Source organism: Coffea arabica, chromosome 6c (assembly GCF_036785885.1).
Source record: "Coffea arabica cultivar ET-39 chromosome 6c, Coffea Arabica ET-39 HiFi, whole genome shotgun sequence".
Classification (NCBI taxonomy): domain Eukaryota; kingdom Viridiplantae; phylum Streptophyta; class Magnoliopsida; order Gentianales; family Rubiaceae; genus Coffea; species Coffea arabica.
In genome coordinates, this window is record NC_092320.1 from 9,330,721 (window position 1) to 9,352,277 (window position 21,557).

A 21,557-nucleotide genomic window follows, 5' to 3' on the forward strand; every position below is an offset into this window, starting at 1 on the left:
GCATATTCCTTCTTAATATGTATTGATGAGAGGAGGGGTCAGTTCTCAATGGTAGATCATAACTCTTATATCCCTCCATTGAATTAAAAGAAAAAAAAACTAAAAGATGCATGTGCATGGATCGTCTAACTTCCTGTCGTAAAGGGAAGTAGCTTGATCTAAAGCGGATCATCTAACTTCCTGTTGTAAAGCGCATACATGGATGCATGGTACGAGCCCAAAACAACGCTGTTTAACAAATTGTGCTCCCACTGAGCACGAAATCCTAGAAGTTAACGTCACAACCTCCAGATAGTTTGCCGGAGAAGATCGAAGAAAAGAGTTTGAATGAATAAAGGTGGTCAAGAAGGATTCTCTCTGGTTCATAATTGAGGTGGCTCAAGATGGAAGTTACAAGTAGAACCGCAGGACCAACTAACAGCCAAAACATAGAAGACCAAACTGAGTGATAAAAGTAGCGCAACTGAAAGCCAAGCATGTTTGATTCATTGACCAAGGTGGAGAACAGGAAAAATGACAGTGAAAGATGCCGAGATTGCCTTAATATAAAGCACACTATACAAAGTTGATCTGTTAATTTATTGGTTCGACCATCTTCTGAATCCCTAATTCACTTGCTATTTGAACATACAACCTCTCACCGCTTCCTCCATCGGAAAAATAAATGAAGAACAAATAAAGTTACATAACAATACTAAAAGAACTCATTAAGCTAGCAATTTCGCTAGTTCATCTACTCTTAGGCTTCCCGGTTGATTTACATTTAGATAATCTTCCCTAATGTCCTTCATGCTTCGACCTTTAGAAGTCTTTTTCCCACTTCCTCTCTTACTCGAAAGAGTAACTTCTTTCTCTGGCACTTTGAGAGCCTCTTTCACCTCCAAATCATCACTTTGTGGCTTATCACATTCTGGAACCACCAACTGCTTACGTCGATGGCTAAAAACAGGCCCAGGTGGAGCAGACTTAGCAAGAGCGACGGCTCTTTCATAAACAATGTCTGCATCCAAGCTAGAATCCTCCAACATAACTGCAAGCCCACTTTCAACAGCCTGCCTGAGGAGGAGAAGAACTTCCTCAGCTGAAGGTGTAGTTGCACTTGAAAGTTCACTGATACCCTTTCTATCTTCAGATACACCTTCCAACTTGCTTGAAGTAAAAGGAGCCGTGAATGGAGGTTCTGAATGGTTGTCATTACTGAAAGTGCTTCCCAGCCTTGTTTCAGGCCCTGAAGACACGGTTAACATGGCATTGTGGTAAGAGTTTGAACCATCCCATTCTTCTTCACTTCTATCAAAATCCACCAAAACATCTGAACCGACGGCGCACTGAACATCCGGAGGACTTTCACTCTCATACGTTTCACATGCAGAAGTGGCTAAAGCTGTAAGATCACCAACCACCTCTTCTCCATATTCACTGCTTCCATCTGATTCCACCTCTTCAAAATTCCAAGAACCACTGCTTGTGTTAAGATCTTTAATAGTTGTATTCATTTTTGTTGTGTTTGAAACAGATGATGCTGAAGCTGTTAATGACTCGGCTTCTCCTTCTAAAATTGTTCCAACAAAGGTCGTAGCATCAGATTCAGTTTCCGTCATTCCTTCTGCATCACTTCTTAGCTCTGGCAGGGATGACTTCCAGTCCTGTCCCCTCCACATGAGGATGTGCTCATTCTCAAAAGATATTAACACGCATGGGACAAGATCCTGCACTTAAAAGATTTAAGGATTGCTCAGATTTTTCTGTTCCTCAAAGCTCTAGATGTTAAGCATCCATAATTAAAAGACCAGACCTTGAGTTTGGCACCTATTTTACGGTAATCACTCCCATTCACACCTTCGCAATTGATTCGCACCAGTTCACATGCTTCAAATGCCTCCCTGACATTCTTAACAAGGTCACAGTAGACCCCATTTTTAGCTGTAATAAACACAAAACTATAATCAGCTAATCCCTAGGAAAAAATGGTCGACTTTGCTCTGTCACTTCACCTATAGACAGTATAGACAATCAAAATAAAGATAAACATACCAAGCTTGCATATTGGCACAAGATTGCGCCCCTTCTTCCGCATTTCTGTGGCTTCTTCTAAAGTCAAACCCTCAGGGGCTCGTTTGACCAACCTTGGGTATACAGGAGTAACAGGTTTCCACAACATAAGAGGAAAACGCGGCCGAGTCTTATAATTATAGTTTCTACCACGGAATAGGTATATCACTCCCCCTCTACTATATATGACTTGTCCACCTGTTTTCTCCTGTTGGATGATGAACCGCAAAAGGATGTTATGCCTCTCCATGATGTTGCAATTAGACAAGGCAAACATTATGCAGCTAAAACATGCACAACCTAAGGGGGGATTAAAAAAAAAAGCAGAATTTTGATCCTTCAATTCTCTGTATTCTCCTTCCACCAGTCATCTACTAGTAGAGACCAGGGCAAATACTAGGCAACTATGACAGGACAAGAACGACATCATCATGCTTGATAACAGGAATATCAAGGATCATTCTTGAAAATTCAATCAAATAGTGGACTAAATATTTAACCTTCCAATTACATGCACAATTTTAACATCTACTTGGTTTTAAACAATTTAAGGAGGGAATCAACCCAAGTTCCTTGTTAAGCAAAAATCAAGCAACTATAAACTCCACTATTTTATAGTTTGGGTTCTTAAATGACAGCCCAGACACAGCTATTCACCAAGATGACTCTTAGCAAAAGAAAAAAAAGAACAGCTACACATCACATGGAGGGGAATAGGTATACTTTCTATAAAATCAGCAGAGTAATTCTTATAGCACATGGTTTAGCTCTAATGAAAAGTTAAGAGCTTCATGTACATTAAACAAGGCGGAACACAATTCCTTAACATTGCTCATACTATACTAAATACCAACAGGAAGAGTTGCATAAGGCAAAACTATTCAAGTATGAAGCAAGTATCATATTAACAAAAGGAAGATTAAATGCAATCAAAGAAAAGACAAAATAAGATAACTTTTATGTATGTGTATTTCCCAATAAACGTCGAACCTCTAACTGTTGGCGAACATTTTCCATGTCTACGGTACACACACCCTTGCATTTTATCTTGCACACCCTTCTTCGCTTCCAGTGAGCATGTATGTTATCCAACATGTTGTGCGTAAAACCATCTCTTCCTAAAAACCAAAGGCACTGGCATGTTAACAAAAAGGTCACACCCATAGTAAGAAGAAATCCGATTTCATTCACTGCTTGGCTAAATTCAAGACACGCAGCAGTTTTCCTCGAAACCAGAAATAGAAAATTTCTTGTTCAGTTAAACATCATTACAGTTCCAGAAAATCTGGTTCACCACAAATCAAAATTTCACCAATCAATAACTAAACGCAGATAATGAAAATCCTGTTTGGATTGTGGTTTATTTGTCAAAATATATTTGCTTACATCATCATTACAATTTTCAACACACCTTTTTATCTTTTCAATTACTTTTTTATTTCACGTATATCGCATCACAAAAAAAAATTGCCGCGGTGAAAATATCTCTAATAATTCACAATCCAAACAAACCCGAAAACTTGAATACAGAATGATCATAATCTCATAACCTTAATATCAAAAAACAAGGTTGGCATTGATTATTACCCATATTCAGCTGGCGCTTCCATTTCTTGCAGCTTTCAACAAGCGCTTTAATCTCCTCTTTGGTCAAGGGCTCCCCCAATATCTGCTCTCTAGACTTCACATACATTGGCCCAGTTCCCGGCAAAAATGGGCCCGGTGCCTGGACGGGCTTCACACCCTTTTTATGAGGTGGAGGGAGCTGAAAAGAATCAAATTCCGGCAGTTTCTTTTTACTCGGCGGCAGCGGCTTCCGCCCCGTCCACGGCCTCCCCATAGTACCTGGCTCAAATGGCGCCACAAGCGGCTCCCTGATCCCCACCGGCTTCACCTTGGGCGTCTCGGTATAACTATACTGATAAAGAAATGGAGCTTCAGGAAATTCATATGACAACCCTTTTTCATCAATTTTGACGTTGGGAGCAAATTTTTCTTGTTCTTCAGCTTTAGTACTTTCGTCAGTCGTTCGGCTAGGATTAATTCTTTTAACTGGTATTTTTTTGTGTTTAAGGACGGGTTTAAATGCGGGGTGATCAAAGGGAAGTCTAGGTTTTTGTGGGTTTTTGGAGTATTTCGACTTTTTGCCCGGAATTGAAGGGTGGGAAGGAGAGGAAGGGGTGCCGGTGGATTTAAAGGTAGGGGTGGGAGGTGCCGGGTTGTAATTATGGGCAATGTTGAAGGCGGAATCGAAGCGTCTTTGGGAGCGGATTTGGTCTTCAATTTCCTTTTGGGTGCGTTCGCGGCGGATGAATTTCTGAGCGTTGGCGTTGTTCCACCGTGAGAAGCGGACTTCAAAGGCTGGGCGGTGGTTTGGAGCGCTGGGTGGTGGTGGGACGAATACCGGAAACTGGATTACTGGTCTCAAGGCCATTTTTTGGCTGAATATTCCTCAAAAAAGCTTCAAACTTTGATCAATATAAGCATAAAGCTATAATTTGCCCCGACGGAGGGAGACGTTTCTATTTTCCAGTTCAACTCCTCCTTCAGCTTTAGCTTCAGCTGGGTCGAGCAAATACTTGCTGGGAAGTAAGACAAGATGGTTTCTTGAACTGGAAATCAGGTGAAATGCCGAGGGTAGTTTCGGCAGGACGAGACTACGATTTTTGTTCCCCTTTGGGTAAAAAGGGAAAATGGCCAATTTAGTCCCCATACTTCTTTTTACTATCAATTTAGTCCTTACATAATTTTGTTGGCCAATTTAATTCCTATACTTATTTATCGGTTTCAATTGAGAACTCCGCGGCGACACCACCTTGTAATTCCGATCATTATTGTAATTTCGCGGCGGAAAAAAAAATTTACTGATAATTATTGGAATAAATTTAACCATAACCAGGATTTTCTCTTTATTCACTTGATTTCATGAAACTAGAACATTTCAAAACCCCCTAATTCTCAAATTAGTATTTTGGAAAGCTCAAGGAACCAAAAGAAAAAAAAATTTACCAAATTCAAAACTCATAACGTTTAACCATGAGTTTCAAATTAATTACTAAATCAAAACTACTTGACAAGTATTTAGAATTTGTATAACTTTATTAATAAAAGAAAAGAAAAGAAAAAAAAAATCCTTTCATCCAACTTAGAGCACGAGAGAACAAGTGCATTTTATATTTACTAAAAATAGAAGTAACAAAGGTCATCATACGACGTCGGATTGAACTTTTACTTCAGTTCGCTGTGATTATCTATCCGTAAGTGTGGAGACAGCTGAGTGCAATTATGGAATGGTCAACCTCCTCACGTTGGTTGGAATATTGGCAATGGGTCTTCAGCTTTTGACTCTATAATTGGAGCAGCAGATGATAAAAGTTTTCTCAGGTATCTTGGAACCTCTTCCTATAAGTCGTCAACTTTGCAGGAGCTCAAAATTTGTTGTTCTTTTATATTTCTGAATATCTTTGGCTCACCATTTTAAACAAAAGATTGAATCTTTGTGGCCGTTTTGCCACTTTTAGCTAGTGTTTGAACTATTCCTCAGCCCCTAGTAGATTAAAGTAACTAGAAATTTGATAATTTCCCACTTGAAATCCTCGTGTGTTTGCAATGGTAGAATCTAGAAATGAGTTTAATTTCTGGGATTCTTGACTTTCAAGTTTGCTGCTGTAAATTATAGCAATAGGAAATCGAGCCGTCTTTTTGCTGTCCTTGAGGCTTGAGCTAACTGAAAATGCTTTACATTCTTTAAATTACTGGGGATTATGTATCTTGCAAACTTTTATGAAACTAAAGTTAACTGAAGATGAGGTTGAAGGATTGTTCAGCTGTAGTTGTGGGGCTGTATGCTAAACTATTGTGACTCTTACTACTAATTAAATTACTAGTATTGAAACCTCTGTTAAGTTCCAGAAGCATTGAAGTCATCTTTATGCAGCCCAAAAAATGGGAAAAAAATCCTGCCTGCCTTATGATTGCTGCGCATGATGAATGCTTGAACTAAATATGAGAATATGAAGAGCGAAGATTGAGTTTGGCAGGCATGAGCATATTCCACGGAAGGATCATGAGAAAATTGTTGATTTGTGCTATTAGTTCTGAAACTTATACTAGGTGTGGATTTAACTTCTTCCTGGAAGTATCAATATTTATTTGATTTCTAACAAAATTCAAAACATTTGAAAAAATTACCATAATTTTGTTGGATAAACCAAAATCAAAGGTATAACTTGTAGGCCTGTAGAATTTACTTGTGTTCATGCTTCATATTTGTTGTTCCAGGACATGGGATGAATCTGGCGGATCAGTTTTTTAGTTTCGGTGCTGCATCCAAGTCAATCAACCTTACAGTCGTTTCTTGGTTAGCTGTTACTGTGTAGCATGAGAAACAGGTCTCAGATGGAGAGAATGTGTACTGTCAGAAACCAGAGATTGTTTTATGTGGTTGGCATTATTACCATCCTTATAATTCTTTCTCAGATTTTGGTAGTTCCGTATCAAAACTACATCTCAGTTCCATCACATGCAAATATCAGCTTGATTTTTAGCAAAACCATCCTTTCAAATGTTTCGCAACAGACCAATGCAGATGTTTTTAATGGTAAGGCCAATGACAACAGTGCTTCTGGTTGGGATGAAGATGCTCTCATTGTGCAAGAAGAAGAAGGATCGCATCAAGGCCACAATATTTCAACGGAGGTGGGAGGACAGACAGGTGATTACTTGGAGAAGGAGAGACAGTTACCAACTCAGTTCACATCTGGCCGGGGATCAACATCTGATAAAATTGCAAAAATGATGTACTTAAATGAACCAGAGGACAATCCTATACTAGAGGGCCTAGAAACTGGACTTGAGTTCACAGAGCACGTAAAGAAATTAAAAGATGATGTTTCCGAAAGCCTTGCCCCAGGTGAAATTGCAAATTTGACAAAAGGATCAATCAGAAGTGTAGTCAATTTTATGTCTCCAATGGCCTTGACTACTGGATTGGAGTCTGTTGCTGATGCTTCAGATGCTGCAGTACCATACCCTGCTGTCAACATTTCTGTAGTACACACTGACAAGAAAGATCTTGACTTGGAATCCCACAAACAAGGTGATAGCTTACTACAAGCTGGTTCACTTTCACCAAAAGATAGCTCGGGAATGTTTGGCAAACCTTTCATAAAGAAGAATAATAGAAGGACAAAATCCATATCTGACATGACTATCTTGTTGCATCTTGGCTCTCCACCTGCAAATTTACCGGTAATTTGGATTAGAGATTATTTCAATATGAACAATGGTGGTCAGTTTTCTATTTTCTGTGTTTGATCTCTCAGTTTAATTTGTTATAGAGACCAAAATGGTTTTCTGCTCGTGACAAGGAGCTTCAAAATGCAAGGCGTCAGATTGAAAATGCTCCTGTAATAAGAAATGCTCCTAGAGCTTATGCTTATCTTTTCCGCAATTATTCCATGTTTGTAAGGTGGGTAATTTACATGCTAGCTTTTCTTATACCCATTACTCCCAGAAATTGGTAATTGATTTTTTTTTTTTTTTTGACTTCAAATTGAATTCTACATTAGTATATCATGTGCTTTAATTTTCTTCAAGACACCTATTCTATTTGTATTGTGTTATGTGCTCTGCAACGCTTACACAGAAATTTTCAATATTCTATCTGAGTCAAAACATTGATTCAGAAACCTATATGTCCGGGCATGTCTTGGGGAGTCGAAGCTTTAGCCTTGAATACGAAATTACCAATTTAATAGTTAGATTGAAGCTATCTTATGTAGGTCTGACTCCTCCTAATGTGTGTAGCAGAAGTTATGAATTGATGGAGCGTGTGCTCAGAGTGTATATTTATAAGGAAGGGGACAAACCGGTATTTCATCAACCACATCTCAGGGGAATTTATGCTTCTGAAGGATGGTTCATGAAACTGATGGAGGGTAATAGGCAATTTGTCGTTCGGGATCCCAGAAAAGCACACTTATTTTATTTACCATTTAGTTCTCGAAGGCTGCGGAGTGTTCTGTATCAACAGAACTTCACAAGTCATAGGGATTTAGAGAATCATCTGAAGAACTACGTGCATGTTATAGCTAGTAAGTACCGCTTCTGGAACAGAACCAAAGGAGCAGATCATTTTCTAGTTGCTTGCCATGATTGGGTACGTGGTGAATTGTTTATGGCTGGTGGTAGGAATATGAATTAACCTCCATGATGTCATTGATGAATTCAATATCAAACTTGATGCTTTTTTCTGGCTGTTAAATTCTCTGGCTACAAGATGATACTTGCACTTGAAATCTAGAACTCTCTAGGAGTTCAAGCTTTTGACTCCTCTAGATTTTTTGGTTCAAGCTTTTGATCCCTTTGGATGTTTTGCATGCATGCATTACCTGTCATCCTGCAACAGTTTGGTGAAAAGCTTTTAGTCCATTTAGGATGGCCATTCTTGTTGATTGTATTGTTGTAACTCAATAAATTATCATCAATGTAGTTACTTCATCAAAGAAAATTCAGCATTTTAACATTTCCCCTTAGCATATGTTTTGAACAGATGGTAAGCTTGTTCCTCAACGAAGAAAAATTTTTTGTTGTAGGGCCCAGGTTTCACAAGGAATAGTATGGGAAGTTGCATTAGAGCCCTCTGCAATTCCAACATTGCTAGAGGTTTTGAAATAGGGAAGGATGTGTCTCTGCCGGTTACCTACATTCTTTCAGCAGAGAACCCTCTAAAAGACCTTGGAGGGAACCAGCCTTCGGAGAGGCCTACTTTAGCCTTCTTTGCGGGGGGCATGCACGGTTATCTTCGTCCTATCTTGCTACAGTACTGGAAGGACAAAGAGCCAGATATGAAGATTTTTGGGCCAATGCCTCGTGATCCCGACGGCAAACAAAGATATAGAGAGTTCATGAAAAGCAGCAAATATTGCATTTGCGCTCGGGGCTACGAGGTGCACACCCCGCGGGTTATAGAATCCATATATTATGAATGTATTCCTGTAATCATATCAGATAACTACGTGCCTCCCTTCTTTGAGATTTTGGATTGGGAATCATTTGCCGTCTTTGTATTAGAGCAAGATATCCCAAACTTGAGGAACGTACTTCTCTCGATTCCTGAAAAGAAGTATATAGAGATGCAGAATCGATTAAAGATGGTGCAACGGCATTTTCTCTGGCACAAAGTTCCTGTGAAGTATGACTTATTTTACATGATCCTTCACTCCATCTGGTACAACAGAGTTTTCCAGGTAAAATCTTGATCTTGATGAGGAAGTCCAGATTACTGGAAAAAGGTTTCAGCTGTGGAAAACATCACAGGGACGAAGCTAGTGATGCAATCCGTGATTAACAAGAATTTTAAAATTAGCTGAAGATCCACCCAGGATGACATAATCTTGAAGAAAAGCACTATTGCGAAAACCATGATGACATTATTATTATTTTCTTGTATAGTAGGTGGTGGATTAGTTGTTTCGTTTTGGCTCCATGGAACTTGTCATTATTGTTTTTGTATATTGACATTTTTGTGTTACTTTCAGCAGATAAAAATTCGTCACAGATTTGGCCCCTTTTCTGCCGCCCTGCCCGTGGGTACTTGGGCGTTTGAACTTGTAATTGATCTTTCAATTATTTAGTTACCCTTTACTGATTGCGCAATTTAATTAATTACTAACATTTATCTTTGCAAAAAAGTCAGCCAACTTTATTTAATTTACCCATTTGACACTTTTCTTTTTATGATTCTGCGTGTGATAGTCATGCACTATTGGTCTTAGTTCATAAATTAAGCAGATTTCGTTCGGGATTATGTGAATTATCTTATCTTTTCCTTTTTCTTTTTATTTTATTTATTTATTTATTTTAATAATTATCTTATCTTAAATTCTTTTTCTTTTCTATCACTCAACCCAATCATCCCTACTGACTTATCAACCAAAATCAAAATCCTTTTTTAGGTTGAACAAAATATTAAAGTCGCCAGATTGAAAAACAATACAATAAACTAAATTTATCTTAACAAAAACACAACCAAAGAAAAAAAGGATTTGTCTAATGAATTTGAATTCAATAAAAAGAGTGTCTACACTTGAAGGGACATAGTGTGAGCGTACTAAACATCAGTGTCTATTGATAATTAATTGAAAGATAAATATTTGATTATACAATAATTAACTAGTAGTATAAGATAATGTTCAAAATCTAGTAAAGGGTGTCGTACTACTTTTTACAAGTCAAAGCCAAAAAATTCTCTAAGTACGAAAATAAGGGATAATTTCACAAACCTCCGTTGGTTGAGGTTTCTGACACTTGCATTAACACCCCATGAGGTTTTAAAAATTTCGCTGCAACGTGATTAAGTTGTTTGAGTGTGACAGAGTGAATCTGCAGTGCTTGCAGCAATATTTCAAATAGGAAAATTTGTCAAGTTGGTCCCTAATATTTTTACAAAAAAAAACTTTTTTTGTCTCCAACATTTAAAATCAGCCAGAATCGTCCCTAACATATAAATTATGATCCATTTTAAACCTAATGCTCATATTTACTCATTTTTTTGACTAAAAATAGCACGCCTCTCTCACGTGGATATATTTTTAAGGGCAAAATAAAAAAACACACTTTATTCTCGGTTGAAAGCAATAGTATCCCTTTTCATCTTTCGCCCTAAAATTACAGTCACAAGAAACCCTAATTTTCCCCCCGAATCTTGAGAGGAAACATATGAAAAAGGCATTGTATACCCAATGTTGAATAGGGCTCCTTTTTTTTTTTTGCTTTCGTGCGAAGCAGACACCAAGCACCACAAGACCAATTGCCAGAAAGCCCACAAATCCAATTGTCATGACAACTCCACCCTTCATGCCCCCACCATTTCTAGATATTGTGATTGCAGTAATATTTAGAGCAAGTGTAGTTAATCTTGCAGTGGGTTTCTCAGGGGCAATTGTTGGTAAGATTGAGCCAGTTGGAGCATCAGATTGGGATGCATTATTCCGGGAGGCAGGAGGAGAAGGTAGAATAAGAGATGCGGTGATGGGAGAAGGAGACGCCATCGAAAGTGGAGAGGAATTTAACAAGGGTGGAGCCTGGAAAGAAGCAGGTGATGGTGGAGGAGGTAATGCAAGAGAGGGAGGGCTTGTAAGTGGTGACTTTATAGTGAGAGGTGGTGGAAAAACTGAGGTATATGTTGATGGGACTGCAATTGACCGAGGAGGAGAGGGTGAAAGACCTGAAGGGGGAGGTGTTATGCCAAAGAAAGGGAAAGGTGATGGTTGTGGGGAAGGAGGGGTGACAAGTTTACAGATGCAAGAGGGGCAGCACGGGGTGGCGGTGGTGGCACAGACGGAAGGGGAGGGATGGACGAAGAAGGTAATGAAGGGAAGTGGGCGGTGTTGATAATGATGGTGGTGATGATTGGGATTGGGGAGGAGGGGAAAGGTAAGCAAGAAAGTATGTTTTCCAATTTTGCCGTAAAAAATATATCCACGTGAGAGAAACATGCTATTTTCAGTTGAAAAAATGAGCAAATACGAGTATTATGACAAAAATAGATCATAATTTATATGTTAGAAGCGATTTTAACTGATTTTAAATATTGAGAGCTAAAAAAATTTCTTTTGTAAAAATATTAGGGACCAATTTAAAAAATTTTCCTTTTAAGTAATAATAATAATAAAAAAGTTGCGGCCAGAAAGTAGCTCAATAATGGCTACTTCCCGTGGGTCCCAGATGCAGCCAATTCATTCAAAATTAAAGGGATAATTGCAGAAACCTCCCCTGAGGTTTCTACTATTAACATTGACATCTCCTATCAATTTTGAAATAGTATTGACCTCTCTTAAAAAAAGTTGGAACCAATTTAAAAGGTAAAAGTGTGTGAATTTACTAGAGTACCCCAATTGGATTTAACTTTACCAGATGAAAGGTTTAATTACTTTCATCAAAACCAACAAATCCTTTCTTAAACAAATTAAACTAAACAAACTATTTCTTCTTATTATTATTAAACTAAACAAACAATTAATATACTAAATTAATCGATCACCTAAAACATTATCCTAAGATGCATTCTCAGTCATCGGCATTTATTCTTCAATGCAAGTCTCAACTCCCAACTACCTTAATTTGTCCAAACAAAACGTGAAAAAGAAAATAAAATATTGTCCCAACGATCAATAATTCAGTCATCTACTAACTCTCCACAGAAAAATTGGATTATATATCCATAACTCATGGTCGCAGCTGCAGCAAAAAAACGTGTACCTTTTACTTGCTTATAAGTTAATTTGCTGTGAAAAGAAGCAGGACGTAAATTTGATTACAGGGAACTCTTTCTTCCCGCATTAGAATGAACCAGTATCGCACCATTGGAGCTAAGTTCTTGTTACGCGTAAGCTGATTCCAAAGTACAATGAATATCGCATTTGACCTTACAATAACTCTACCAGCTGCGTATGCTTTATGTACGCACTTGTATCAGGTAACCTATATATGTTAGCACTATTTTGAATAGTTTTAGTTTTTTGTTTTACACTTGTAACTCAATTATTGAATGTCAGTGTTGCAGAATCTGAAGTTATTTTCACCTTAAAATTAATTGGCAAACACTCCCTCTTACCCTTGACTTGAGCTGAACAGATTAATGTGACTTGCTAAACAGGTCAAGCGGACTAGATTTATAATCAAGACAAAATTTACTAGTTAAGACAAAAAAAAAAAGGCTAAATGAATCAGAGCATTTTCATAGCAAAAGTCTATGAAACCAAGCTCAATACATAGAGTTCGAGCCGTGTGTGATGGAACATGATCAAGTACTACCTTTGAAAACATGTTAAAGAATATAAACTTTTACTTCAAAACCAATTGGGAATGAATAAAGTAACCATTGTTAATTAGTTTAGTTGGTCTTGATTAACTGACGGGAAAATTAGAATGTATAACGGCCACCATTTAGCTTCTTCCTTCCCATCTCCTCCCTTCTTTTTTTTTCCATTTTTCTCTTTAGCCAAATAGATGAAGTTTGTTTTTTTGTCTTCAAACAACTAGATGAAAATGTGAATCCAATTAAGATGATGCATCTTGAAAGGCTTAACAATTTTAAAGAAATGAAATCTATGTCTAAATTTTCCACTACTACTTTCAGATTGTCAAACAAAACTTTGAATGAAACATTTAGATTAAAAAATCTCCTACAAACAAAGAGAACGTACGTGTAATCTACTTTCGCTATTCTTTGCAAGACAACTTGCGGTCAGTTTCATGCTCAGGCCATGGAAGTGCCTACCTAGATGGCTTAGTTTTAGATGGTGGAAAACCAGTTTGTGAATGTACTGGGTGCTATACAGGCCATGATTGTTCAGAGCTTATGCCTGACTGCATTGCAGACGCTGATAGGTATTAGTCTAACCACCAATAGAACTAGAGCGGGGGGAGGGAGGGTCAATTGCCCAAGGTCTGAAAATTTGGGTTTTATACCGTTGTGAATTCTAGATTGAATTTTTTGAAATCCTTTCTCCAGTGGTCTATACTTGCAAACTTTTTGAAAAGTTCTAATACTTTTGGATAAGCAAAAAAATTCTACATTAGAGTTTTAGTTGATGAATCAGAACTGTAGCTCTTACGTATGTTGAATTGGACTGAAAAAACGTTGAAATCTAATCTTGACTCTCTTGGTTGCATGCAGAGGAAACCCGACGTTCTTAGAGCCTTTCTGGAGAAAGAATGCATCAAGTAGTGCAATTATGGTGGCAGGATGGCATCACATGGGCTATGAATTTGAAGATGGTTCACTAACATCTAAAAAACAGGAGAAGCAAATATGAAAGCTGCATGCTACAACCGGAAATGCAATCATAGATGGAAAATACATAGTCTTTGGCGGTGGCTCGACTCAATTCCTTAGTGCAGCAGTAAATGCTCTTTCATCCAAGGTTTCATCATCACCTACAAAGGTCGTTGCATCTGTGCCATATTACCCGGTTAGTCATTGAAAACATCAAGTGAATTATCATCTCTAACACTTGAAGCCAAATCTGGTCAAGAATTATATGTTACTCTTGTTTAATGCTTGATGAAGTTAATCATTTTCTATTACTACTGATAGGGTGTTAATTGTTAGTTATTTTATTGTTATTTTCCCCTTTGTCCTTGCCAAATATTGCTTTAATTGTTAACATATACTTATATTTGGTATTTGAACCTAATTTCAGGAAATGGGGCAAAAAAGTGCTAAAAAATGGAGATCTTTTTGAGACAAATACTCCATACGTGGGAAGTGCCTAAAAGTAATTACAAACCTAGCTCCACAAGATGCTACAAACGGATCTTCCATCTTGGTGCTGATAAAGAGTTGACATATACTAGAAGTCCTACTAGGACTACAAAACGAAAAGGAAGGAATCTCTCGGGGAGTGATGGAAGCTTTTTGTTGTTAATTGTTCCTTATCCGGTGGAGATCACGAAGAGAAGTTAGACAATTGTTTTAGATTAGAAACAACTCCGTTCCTTTGGGTTTCATCCAACTCCTTCGTTTTTATTTATTTTTTCCTTTTTCGTCTCTTCGAGGGGAACATAGCTTATTTTCGATAATAACTTTTGCAATTTCGCATGAGATTTCCTCCATGTAGATGAACTAAGTTTCTCATCTAGTCGAAAGCCAACTTAAAGACGCGGTTCCAAATATCTGTGAAATCGAATTAATTTTATTTATTTCTTTTATTCATTGGTATTTGTATATTTCCTGATTTAATTGCTTATGCTTGTTATGTTATTTGAATGTCAAGAGCCCGATATTCGAATTAATCTAATGATCTAATGTCAAATTAATTGATTGAATCCGTAATTGTTCAATTGATTAATACTAGTGGTAACTAACGTGATTGATTTCATGTTAGGGAAACGTATGATTTAAGTTAAACAAATCATCGTAGCGTGTTTGTTGGTTAGGGTTGGATTTTTCTAATTATTAATGCAATCGAATAATTAAATCCTACGGTCATACCTAGGGTTATTTCTTGGTTAGAGAAATAGTTAACGGTCGTACCTTAACTTTCGAGAAATTAAGAAAAGACTGATTGTTCATCGCGTGTATGACAACTATAACCAATCTCGTAATGAGTAATTGAATTATCTTTGCATCGATAATCAGTTGATTGGACCGTGTCTGAAAAGTTGCACATTTGGCTAAAGTCGTATTGGTTATTGATTAATTCTTGTTTATTTCTCTTAGTTGTTTCATTAGTTAGTTAATTAGTTATTTTATATTTTTCAAAAATTTCCTATGCGCTGTACTCTAGAAGAAACGAATTATCCTCAATTCCTGTGGATTCGACCCTACTTACCGCTATATACAAAATTTGTATTTCTCTTGAGAATGTAATTATTATTGCACAAACTCGACACCTGTCAACTATTATTCAATGTTGCCTTTCGATTGCACCAGCAATATTTGTTTTGTATTGTGAAGGATGTTGGGGAGTTCCATGATGCTCTCCTGTGGTTGGAAGAAGCCATTCTCTAGGGACTGCAATATGACTTGAAGCTGCCAAACTGAATGTCAAGCAAGCTGTGCAAACTGAGTTGAAAAATTGCTGCTCATTATTTTGTAGTAATCCTGGTATTCATGGGAGACTGACCATCGTTTATAAGCAAGTGCAAGGAACTGCACAATTAGCCGTTAAGTAGCCGTTGATTTCTCAGCAAATGAAGTTGTTGCAGGTCTACGTCTGGAAGCATGATGTTGCATTTATACCCCCTGAACTTGCTTGATGATTAATGCCTATGCCCCTCCCTTGTTAATATTACTTGTCAAACAAGATCAGGACAAATTTGAAAGAAATTTCTTATCTCACTTCTACAAATGAATTTTTAATGGGACATCAAGCTGCCTGGACTGATTTTGCAACATATTGTTCCTGTTTAGGGGTGCTGTATGCAATTTCTGAACTTAAAGGGGAGGTCAGTGCAAGTGTCAGTAGTTTCAGGGGAGGTTTCTGCAATTTTCCCAAAATTAAAATATCAGCAATAAGCTAAACTTTCGCCATTTGAATATTCTCCTCCTGTAACTATCTTACTCAAGCAAGCAGGAAAATTGCTTAAGATCAATTAATCCAAAAGCATTAAATAAAAAGAAGAAGAAGACAGCTCAAACAAAACGATTATCACAAAGTTAAACGCAAGCAGAGAAAAAATCTTTTTTCGTTTGGTCTTATAACTCTGGATGGATAAGGGCTCTCTGCTACAGAGTATCTACTTGTCTAATAAGTGATTACTAATAACAAGGAAATCTACTAAGGGGGCGCTTGGTTCAAGTTTAGGAATTGAAATTGTAATTGGAATCATAGACTCTGGTTTTGGAATTAAAATTTTTCATTCCAATATCTTGCTTGGTTCACACATTGGAATTAGCATTATTCCAATTCCTGATGCTTGGTTTGATGAGTGTTTCGGAATTAAATGCAATTAAATTCCAAATTTACCCCTGATATAACAATTCTTCTAAAACAAAAGAATTACACATACGACAAATTAACATTTTCATAATTGTAACTACAATAGTTATTAACTTTTTGATAAAACATAAGAAAATCATAAATAATAAAAAAATTAATACCAGAAAATAAATATAGTGGCTGCATTAACAAGGAGTAAATTCCCAAAAAAAGGAGTTTTTAAACAATCACCCAAAAGGTGACGATTTTTTAGTCTCTTCCCAAAGGGTGAAAAATGCATCCAAGGAATGTGTTCTTCCAAATAAAAACGCAACTTTCAAATACGTTATTTTATGTTTTGGAAATTTATTTAAATATGAAAAATTGGTTAAATAGCCCATAAGATACCAGCTCTTTATGGAAAATTGGCAGGTTTTGTACCAGCTTTATGGAAAAATTTGATTAAATAGTGCCCAAAGGAAAACTAGTATGTTTTGTATTTAACATAAATTAAATATGTGAAAGTTAAAAAAACAAAATTACCCATAAGATACCAGCTCTTTAAGGGAAACTGACAGGTTTTGTAGTATGTTTTGTACCAACTCTTTATGGAAAACATACCATTTCTTTATGAAAAAAATTGATTAAATAGCGCCCAAAGGAAAACTAGTATGTTTTGTATTTAACATAAATTAAATATGTGAAAGTTAAAAAAAAAAAGAAATTACTCATAAGATACCAGATCTTTATGGGAAATTAGCAGGTTTTGTATTTAATACGCTATTTAACCAATTTTTTATATTTAAACAAATTTACGAAAATTAAAATAACGTATTTGAAAGTTGCATTTTTATATTAGATAATGATATGAAATAGATCTCTCCTTACATATATGAACAAAAGAAGGAGACTCAAATCACAAAAGCTAACCATACCAAATACAAGTCAATTGTCTAATCCAGTCGAGAGTGCCACTCAATGTCCACAATCTCCAAAAGACTAATCATATAACCATCTAACAATCACCATAACAAAAAGAAATTGCCATCAAATCATCACTTTCCAGCTAACAATAATTTTACTTCAGCGAGTAGATGGAGGATAAAGGAGGTTAATTACATATTGTCGTTTCATTTCTGCAGGAAGATTGTAGAACACATGAAGCTTGGAAATCTGCTCCGAAAGTATGTCGGCTGCATTCATTACATCTCCACTCGGTAAAGCAAGTTTCATTAACTCAGCAACAACTTGATCTCTTCTATCGGAGACCAATTGCTCACGTTTATCCTCATTTGACATGGCTGCTGCCATAGTTGTGAAATTAGCTTGAATTCCCTCCACGAAATCTCCAAATTTGCTGGTGAGAAGTTGCAATGATGCATCAAGATCACCCCTTGTTGTTGATGCAGATTTCATTTTTTTTGACACATTTGCAATGGGAGGGGATTGTTTCTTTTGTTTCTTGGAATTTCTTGTACTTGTTGAGCTTGGTTGAGTTGATTGCTCTATGGAATTTACTTCATCTTCTTCTACCTTATCATTATCCGAGTTTGACATAGCATCAAGCCCTTCATGTCCTTCCTCCAAATTTTGGACATCTTCCATATCTTGGACAGCTTGTGCAAAATCTTCAGCAACATTTCCAGTGGCTCTGTCTCTTCCATATACAATTTCAAGATCTCCTAAATATGGAAATTTGACATCCCAAAGGCCCTTCGCATCCTTATGAGTCTAGAGATAGAATAGAAAGATAAATGATAATCTTAATAAAAGGTTGAAAAAGAACATATCAGAATGTAAAAAGTAATCAATTTCTTACCTTGCACCAATCATCATACCACTGTTTTTCACAAGAAATCTTTTTCTCAGCATCATTCCAACTACAACCACTTTCTTTGCACATTTCAACAATTGCATGGAACCTATTTTTCAGCCACTTAACTTTTGATTCAATATGTGGGCTGACTTGTTTGGTAAAAGTAGGTTGCTTACGCAAGATAATTTTAAGCAATTCGCTCATATAATTATTTTTAAATCCTCCATCTGATTTTCACATTGGATCACAAGCCAACTCTTGCAATGATTCTATGAGCACTTTTACCTCTTCACCAGTCCAAAAACATTTATTTTTCCCTCTTCCACGTACAATTTCATCATTCTCCATCCTATCATTTAGAAGTCAACCCATATATATCAATTAATTTTGATACACAATAGCATATAACTGAAATTTATAATATAACAAAACACATAAAAGAACATACAATTAAAAGTCAATCCAAATTTAAAAGAACATACATCAAGTGTCAATCTAATTCACAAATCCACTACAAGAGTACATCAAATGTCAATCCAAATTTAATAAGTCTAAGAGCTAAACATCCATTCATAGCTAAATACTAAGTCCAGCCCTCCAATTGTCAAACATTTCATGTGCTAAATTATTTCTAAAATTTGCCCATTGATCACTTGGCAAAATAGTGGATATACACTCTACTTCTTCATCACTGTCTTCATCTTCACTTTCATTTTCTTCACTTTGTAGTAATTCTTGTGGATCAAAAGTCATGAACTTCCTTATCAAGTTGTGCAGCAGACAACATGCCATAATTATTCGCACTTGTGTTTGAATTGGAAAAAATGAAGGGGATGCTAGAATCTTCCACCTTCCTTTTAGTAATCCAAAACATCTTTCTATGATATTTCTAGCTTTAGAATGTTTCATGTTGAAATATTCCTCTGGTCTTTGTGGTCGATAACCATTGAATTCATTAAGGTGATATCTTTGCCCTCGATAAGGGGCAAGAAATCCATCAGCATTACAATATCCAGCATCCACCAAGTAATAACAACCTTCAAAATTCAATCATGTACAAATTAATACTAGACTACCTTATTTTCGAAAAAAAATTGATTGAATGGTATTGAATACTGCAATATATGTTTACCTTGTGGGACTCTAAGACCATTTGGTCTAGAGATAGCATTTCGAAGCACACGACCATCATGTGCCGAACCTTCCCAACCAGGCAAGACATAGATAAATTGCATATTAGGAGAACAAACCCCTAATACATTCGTTGCAATACTTCCTTTTCTCGTTCGGTATCTTGATTTTTGTTCGGTGGGTGGTGTCACATCTATTAATGTCCCATCTAAGGCACCTAAACAATTCTATTTTAACAAAAATAAAAAATATAAATGAGTTAAAATGTCTATATTGGATAGTTTAGATGAAAACATACATTTTATTAAATGATTGTATTTTAATATTTGAATTACCTTAAAACATTTCCATCTCTCATCTGTGCAATCTTCGGTAATAGGCTCAGGCTTCTTAAGTAATATAGTATGCAATTTCAAAACTGCTAGGAGGCAAAGATTAAATTGACGACTCACCGTTTCTCTACTTCTCCAAAATAGACCACAAATTGTTCTACTTTTCTTGTGGTGAGCCAAAACATATACAAACATGGCAACAATTTCTTCTATTGACATGTTTCTTGTAGCTTTCAAACCTCCAGTGTCTCTAATCATTTCACATAATATCCCAAATGTTCGTCTATCCATATGAAGTTCGCTAATACAATAAGCATCACTCTCCCTAGTCAAATTGAATAAGTGTTGCATGCGCTCAGTGACTTTTTCTTCTTTTGATTTTATTTGGCGTCTTCTACTTTTGAGATGTATGAATATTAACTGGTACCACATCATAAACAGTGCAATAACAACCATTATCATTCCTGATAAAATCTGGCTTTGCCCTCGATATTTTTTGCGTCTTCTGTTTTCAATAGGCAAACGTGGCATCTTTGTCTACATAACAATATGACAACCAAACGTAAGTATTCACCAAACTAGATTACAGCATCAAAATCTTCAAATGCATTAAACATCAATTGATCTTATTAAAAGGGCCTAGACATGCATCATACATCCGTAAACACAATGATGTATAGATATAAATAAGCATAAACAAACGAAATTGATGGTTGAAACTTGAAATCCTAATGTACGAATAACTATGAAACTGAAAGCTATTCAAGCAGACAATTTTACAAACAGGTACAGGGCATGTAGAAACCCACCCAAACTATACCAGTATTCACGGATCAAATAACCAAAAGATCAAGAATTGATTGACCTCCATTGAATGCGAAATCCAAGAAAACACATTAAAAACATAAAAATGACAAATCTAGTGACATTAACATTTATCTCACCAAAAAAAAGAACAAAATAATGTATTTGTTGAAGTAAGTGAATTAAAATACATGTATTACAACAAAATACATGGATTAAAAACATGTATTATTCTCACCAATAATAGTGTATTTGTTGCGGAAATAATTTCTTATTGGATTTTGTAACAAAAGAATATGAATTCATGGAAGGAAGACTTTTTTGCAAAACAGAGAAGATTTGGTCCAGTTAGTGTTATTGTATCAGATTCCCTTCTTTTCTTCTTTATTTTCAGCTACCCAGTGAGTAGCCTGAAAAAACAGAGAAGAAGAAAGAGAAAAGCTTGCATACGAAAAGAAAATTGCAGAGGCAAGGGAGTTTGTAATCCACTGACCTGGGATCAAGGAATTCACCCTAGTAGAAGACTCTTCAACTCTAGAATTCGTTGTCCAAGGAGAGTCGAAAGCCACTGATCTTTATGGTTGTTCAACCGGTGAAGTAGAAGAGGTAGAAAATCTGATGAAGAAAAAGAACAGAAGGTGCGGCGTGTAATGAAGAAAAAAAGAGGGTAGGTTCGTCATAAATATTTTTGCTCGGGAATGAGTTGAGGGTTTTGTCCAAAACCTCCCAATTTACTCAGGAATGGTGAAAGTCCGATTTTTTAGAAATGATTCCAGAAATTGCATTCCAATAGACTTAACTCAAGCAACAAATAAGGGGTTCGTTCCATTATTTGATTCCCATACCCTTTAACCAAGCAGCCCCTAAGTGTTTTAAAGCCCTGAGTGATGGTGGGTGGTTACGTTTTCCACTCGAATGTTGTGTACTACTTCTTGTTTCTTGTGGCTGTCTAGCTTAGTTTATTATCAAGGCACAGTATCTTTTCTTTTCTTA

General features: G+C 36.5%; 3 protein-coding genes across 8 annotated transcripts; 1 reads left to right on the forward strand and 2 right to left on the reverse strand.

Annotated features, from left to right (window-relative positions):
- Window positions 1-514: 514 nt before the first annotated feature.
- LOC113694348 (CRS2-associated factor 1, chloroplastic-like) lies at window positions 515-4,628 on the reverse strand. Its single transcript, XM_027213277.2, has 5 exons — window positions 3,640-4,628; window positions 3,043-3,170; window positions 2,035-2,260; window positions 1,796-1,923; window positions 515-1,709 (listed from the first exon to the last, which is right to left on the reverse strand). Exons 1-5 carry the CDS (start codon window positions 4,484-4,486, stop codon window positions 708-710), a joined length of 2,331 nt encoding a protein of 776 aa, XP_027069078.1. The 5' UTR covers window positions 4,487-4,628; the 3' UTR covers window positions 515-707.
- Window positions 4,629-5,269: 641 nt separating this feature from the next.
- LOC113691426 (probable glycosyltransferase At3g07620) lies at window positions 5,270-9,623 on the forward strand. Of its 3 annotated transcripts, none has more exons than XM_072052703.1 (5): window positions 5,270-5,436; window positions 6,334-7,302; window positions 7,392-7,522; window positions 7,861-8,212; window positions 8,649-9,623. In XM_072052703.1, exons 2-5 carry the CDS (start codon window positions 6,433-6,435, stop codon window positions 9,312-9,314), a joined length of 2,019 nt encoding a protein of 672 aa, XP_071908804.1. In that variant the 5' UTR covers window positions 5,270-5,436; window positions 6,334-6,432; the 3' UTR covers window positions 9,315-9,623. The 3 variants fall into 3 exon arrangements, with proteins under 3 accessions (XP_071908804.1, XP_027065357.1, XP_071908805.1); XM_027209556.2 differs by having other exon boundaries at window positions 5,277-5,436; window positions 7,864-8,212; XM_072052704.1 differs by lacking the exon at window positions 5,270-5,436 and adding an exon at window positions 5,446-6,165.
- A 7,899-nt stretch (window positions 9,624-17,522) lies between these two features.
- On the reverse strand, window positions 17,523-21,168 carry LOC113691526 (protein ALP1-like). Of its 4 annotated transcripts, none has more exons than XM_072052705.1 (4): window positions 21,058-21,168; window positions 19,764-20,297; window positions 19,430-19,655; window positions 17,523-19,334 (listed from the first exon to the last, which is right to left on the reverse strand). In XM_072052705.1, the coding sequence occupies exons 2-4, from the start codon at window positions 20,289-20,291 to the stop codon at window positions 18,874-18,876; spliced, it is 1,215 nt and encodes a 404-aa protein (XP_071908806.1). In that variant the 5' UTR covers window positions 20,292-20,297; window positions 21,058-21,168; the 3' UTR covers window positions 17,523-18,873. The 4 variants fall into 4 exon arrangements, with proteins under 4 accessions (XP_071908806.1, XP_071908807.1, XP_071908808.1 ...); XM_072052706.1 differs by having other exon boundaries at window positions 17,523-18,212; window positions 18,301-19,334; window positions 19,430-20,297; XM_072052707.1 differs by lacking the exon at window positions 19,764-20,297 and having other exon boundaries at window positions 17,523-18,212; window positions 18,301-19,334; window positions 21,058-21,149.
- Window positions 21,169-21,557: the final 389 nt, after the last annotated feature.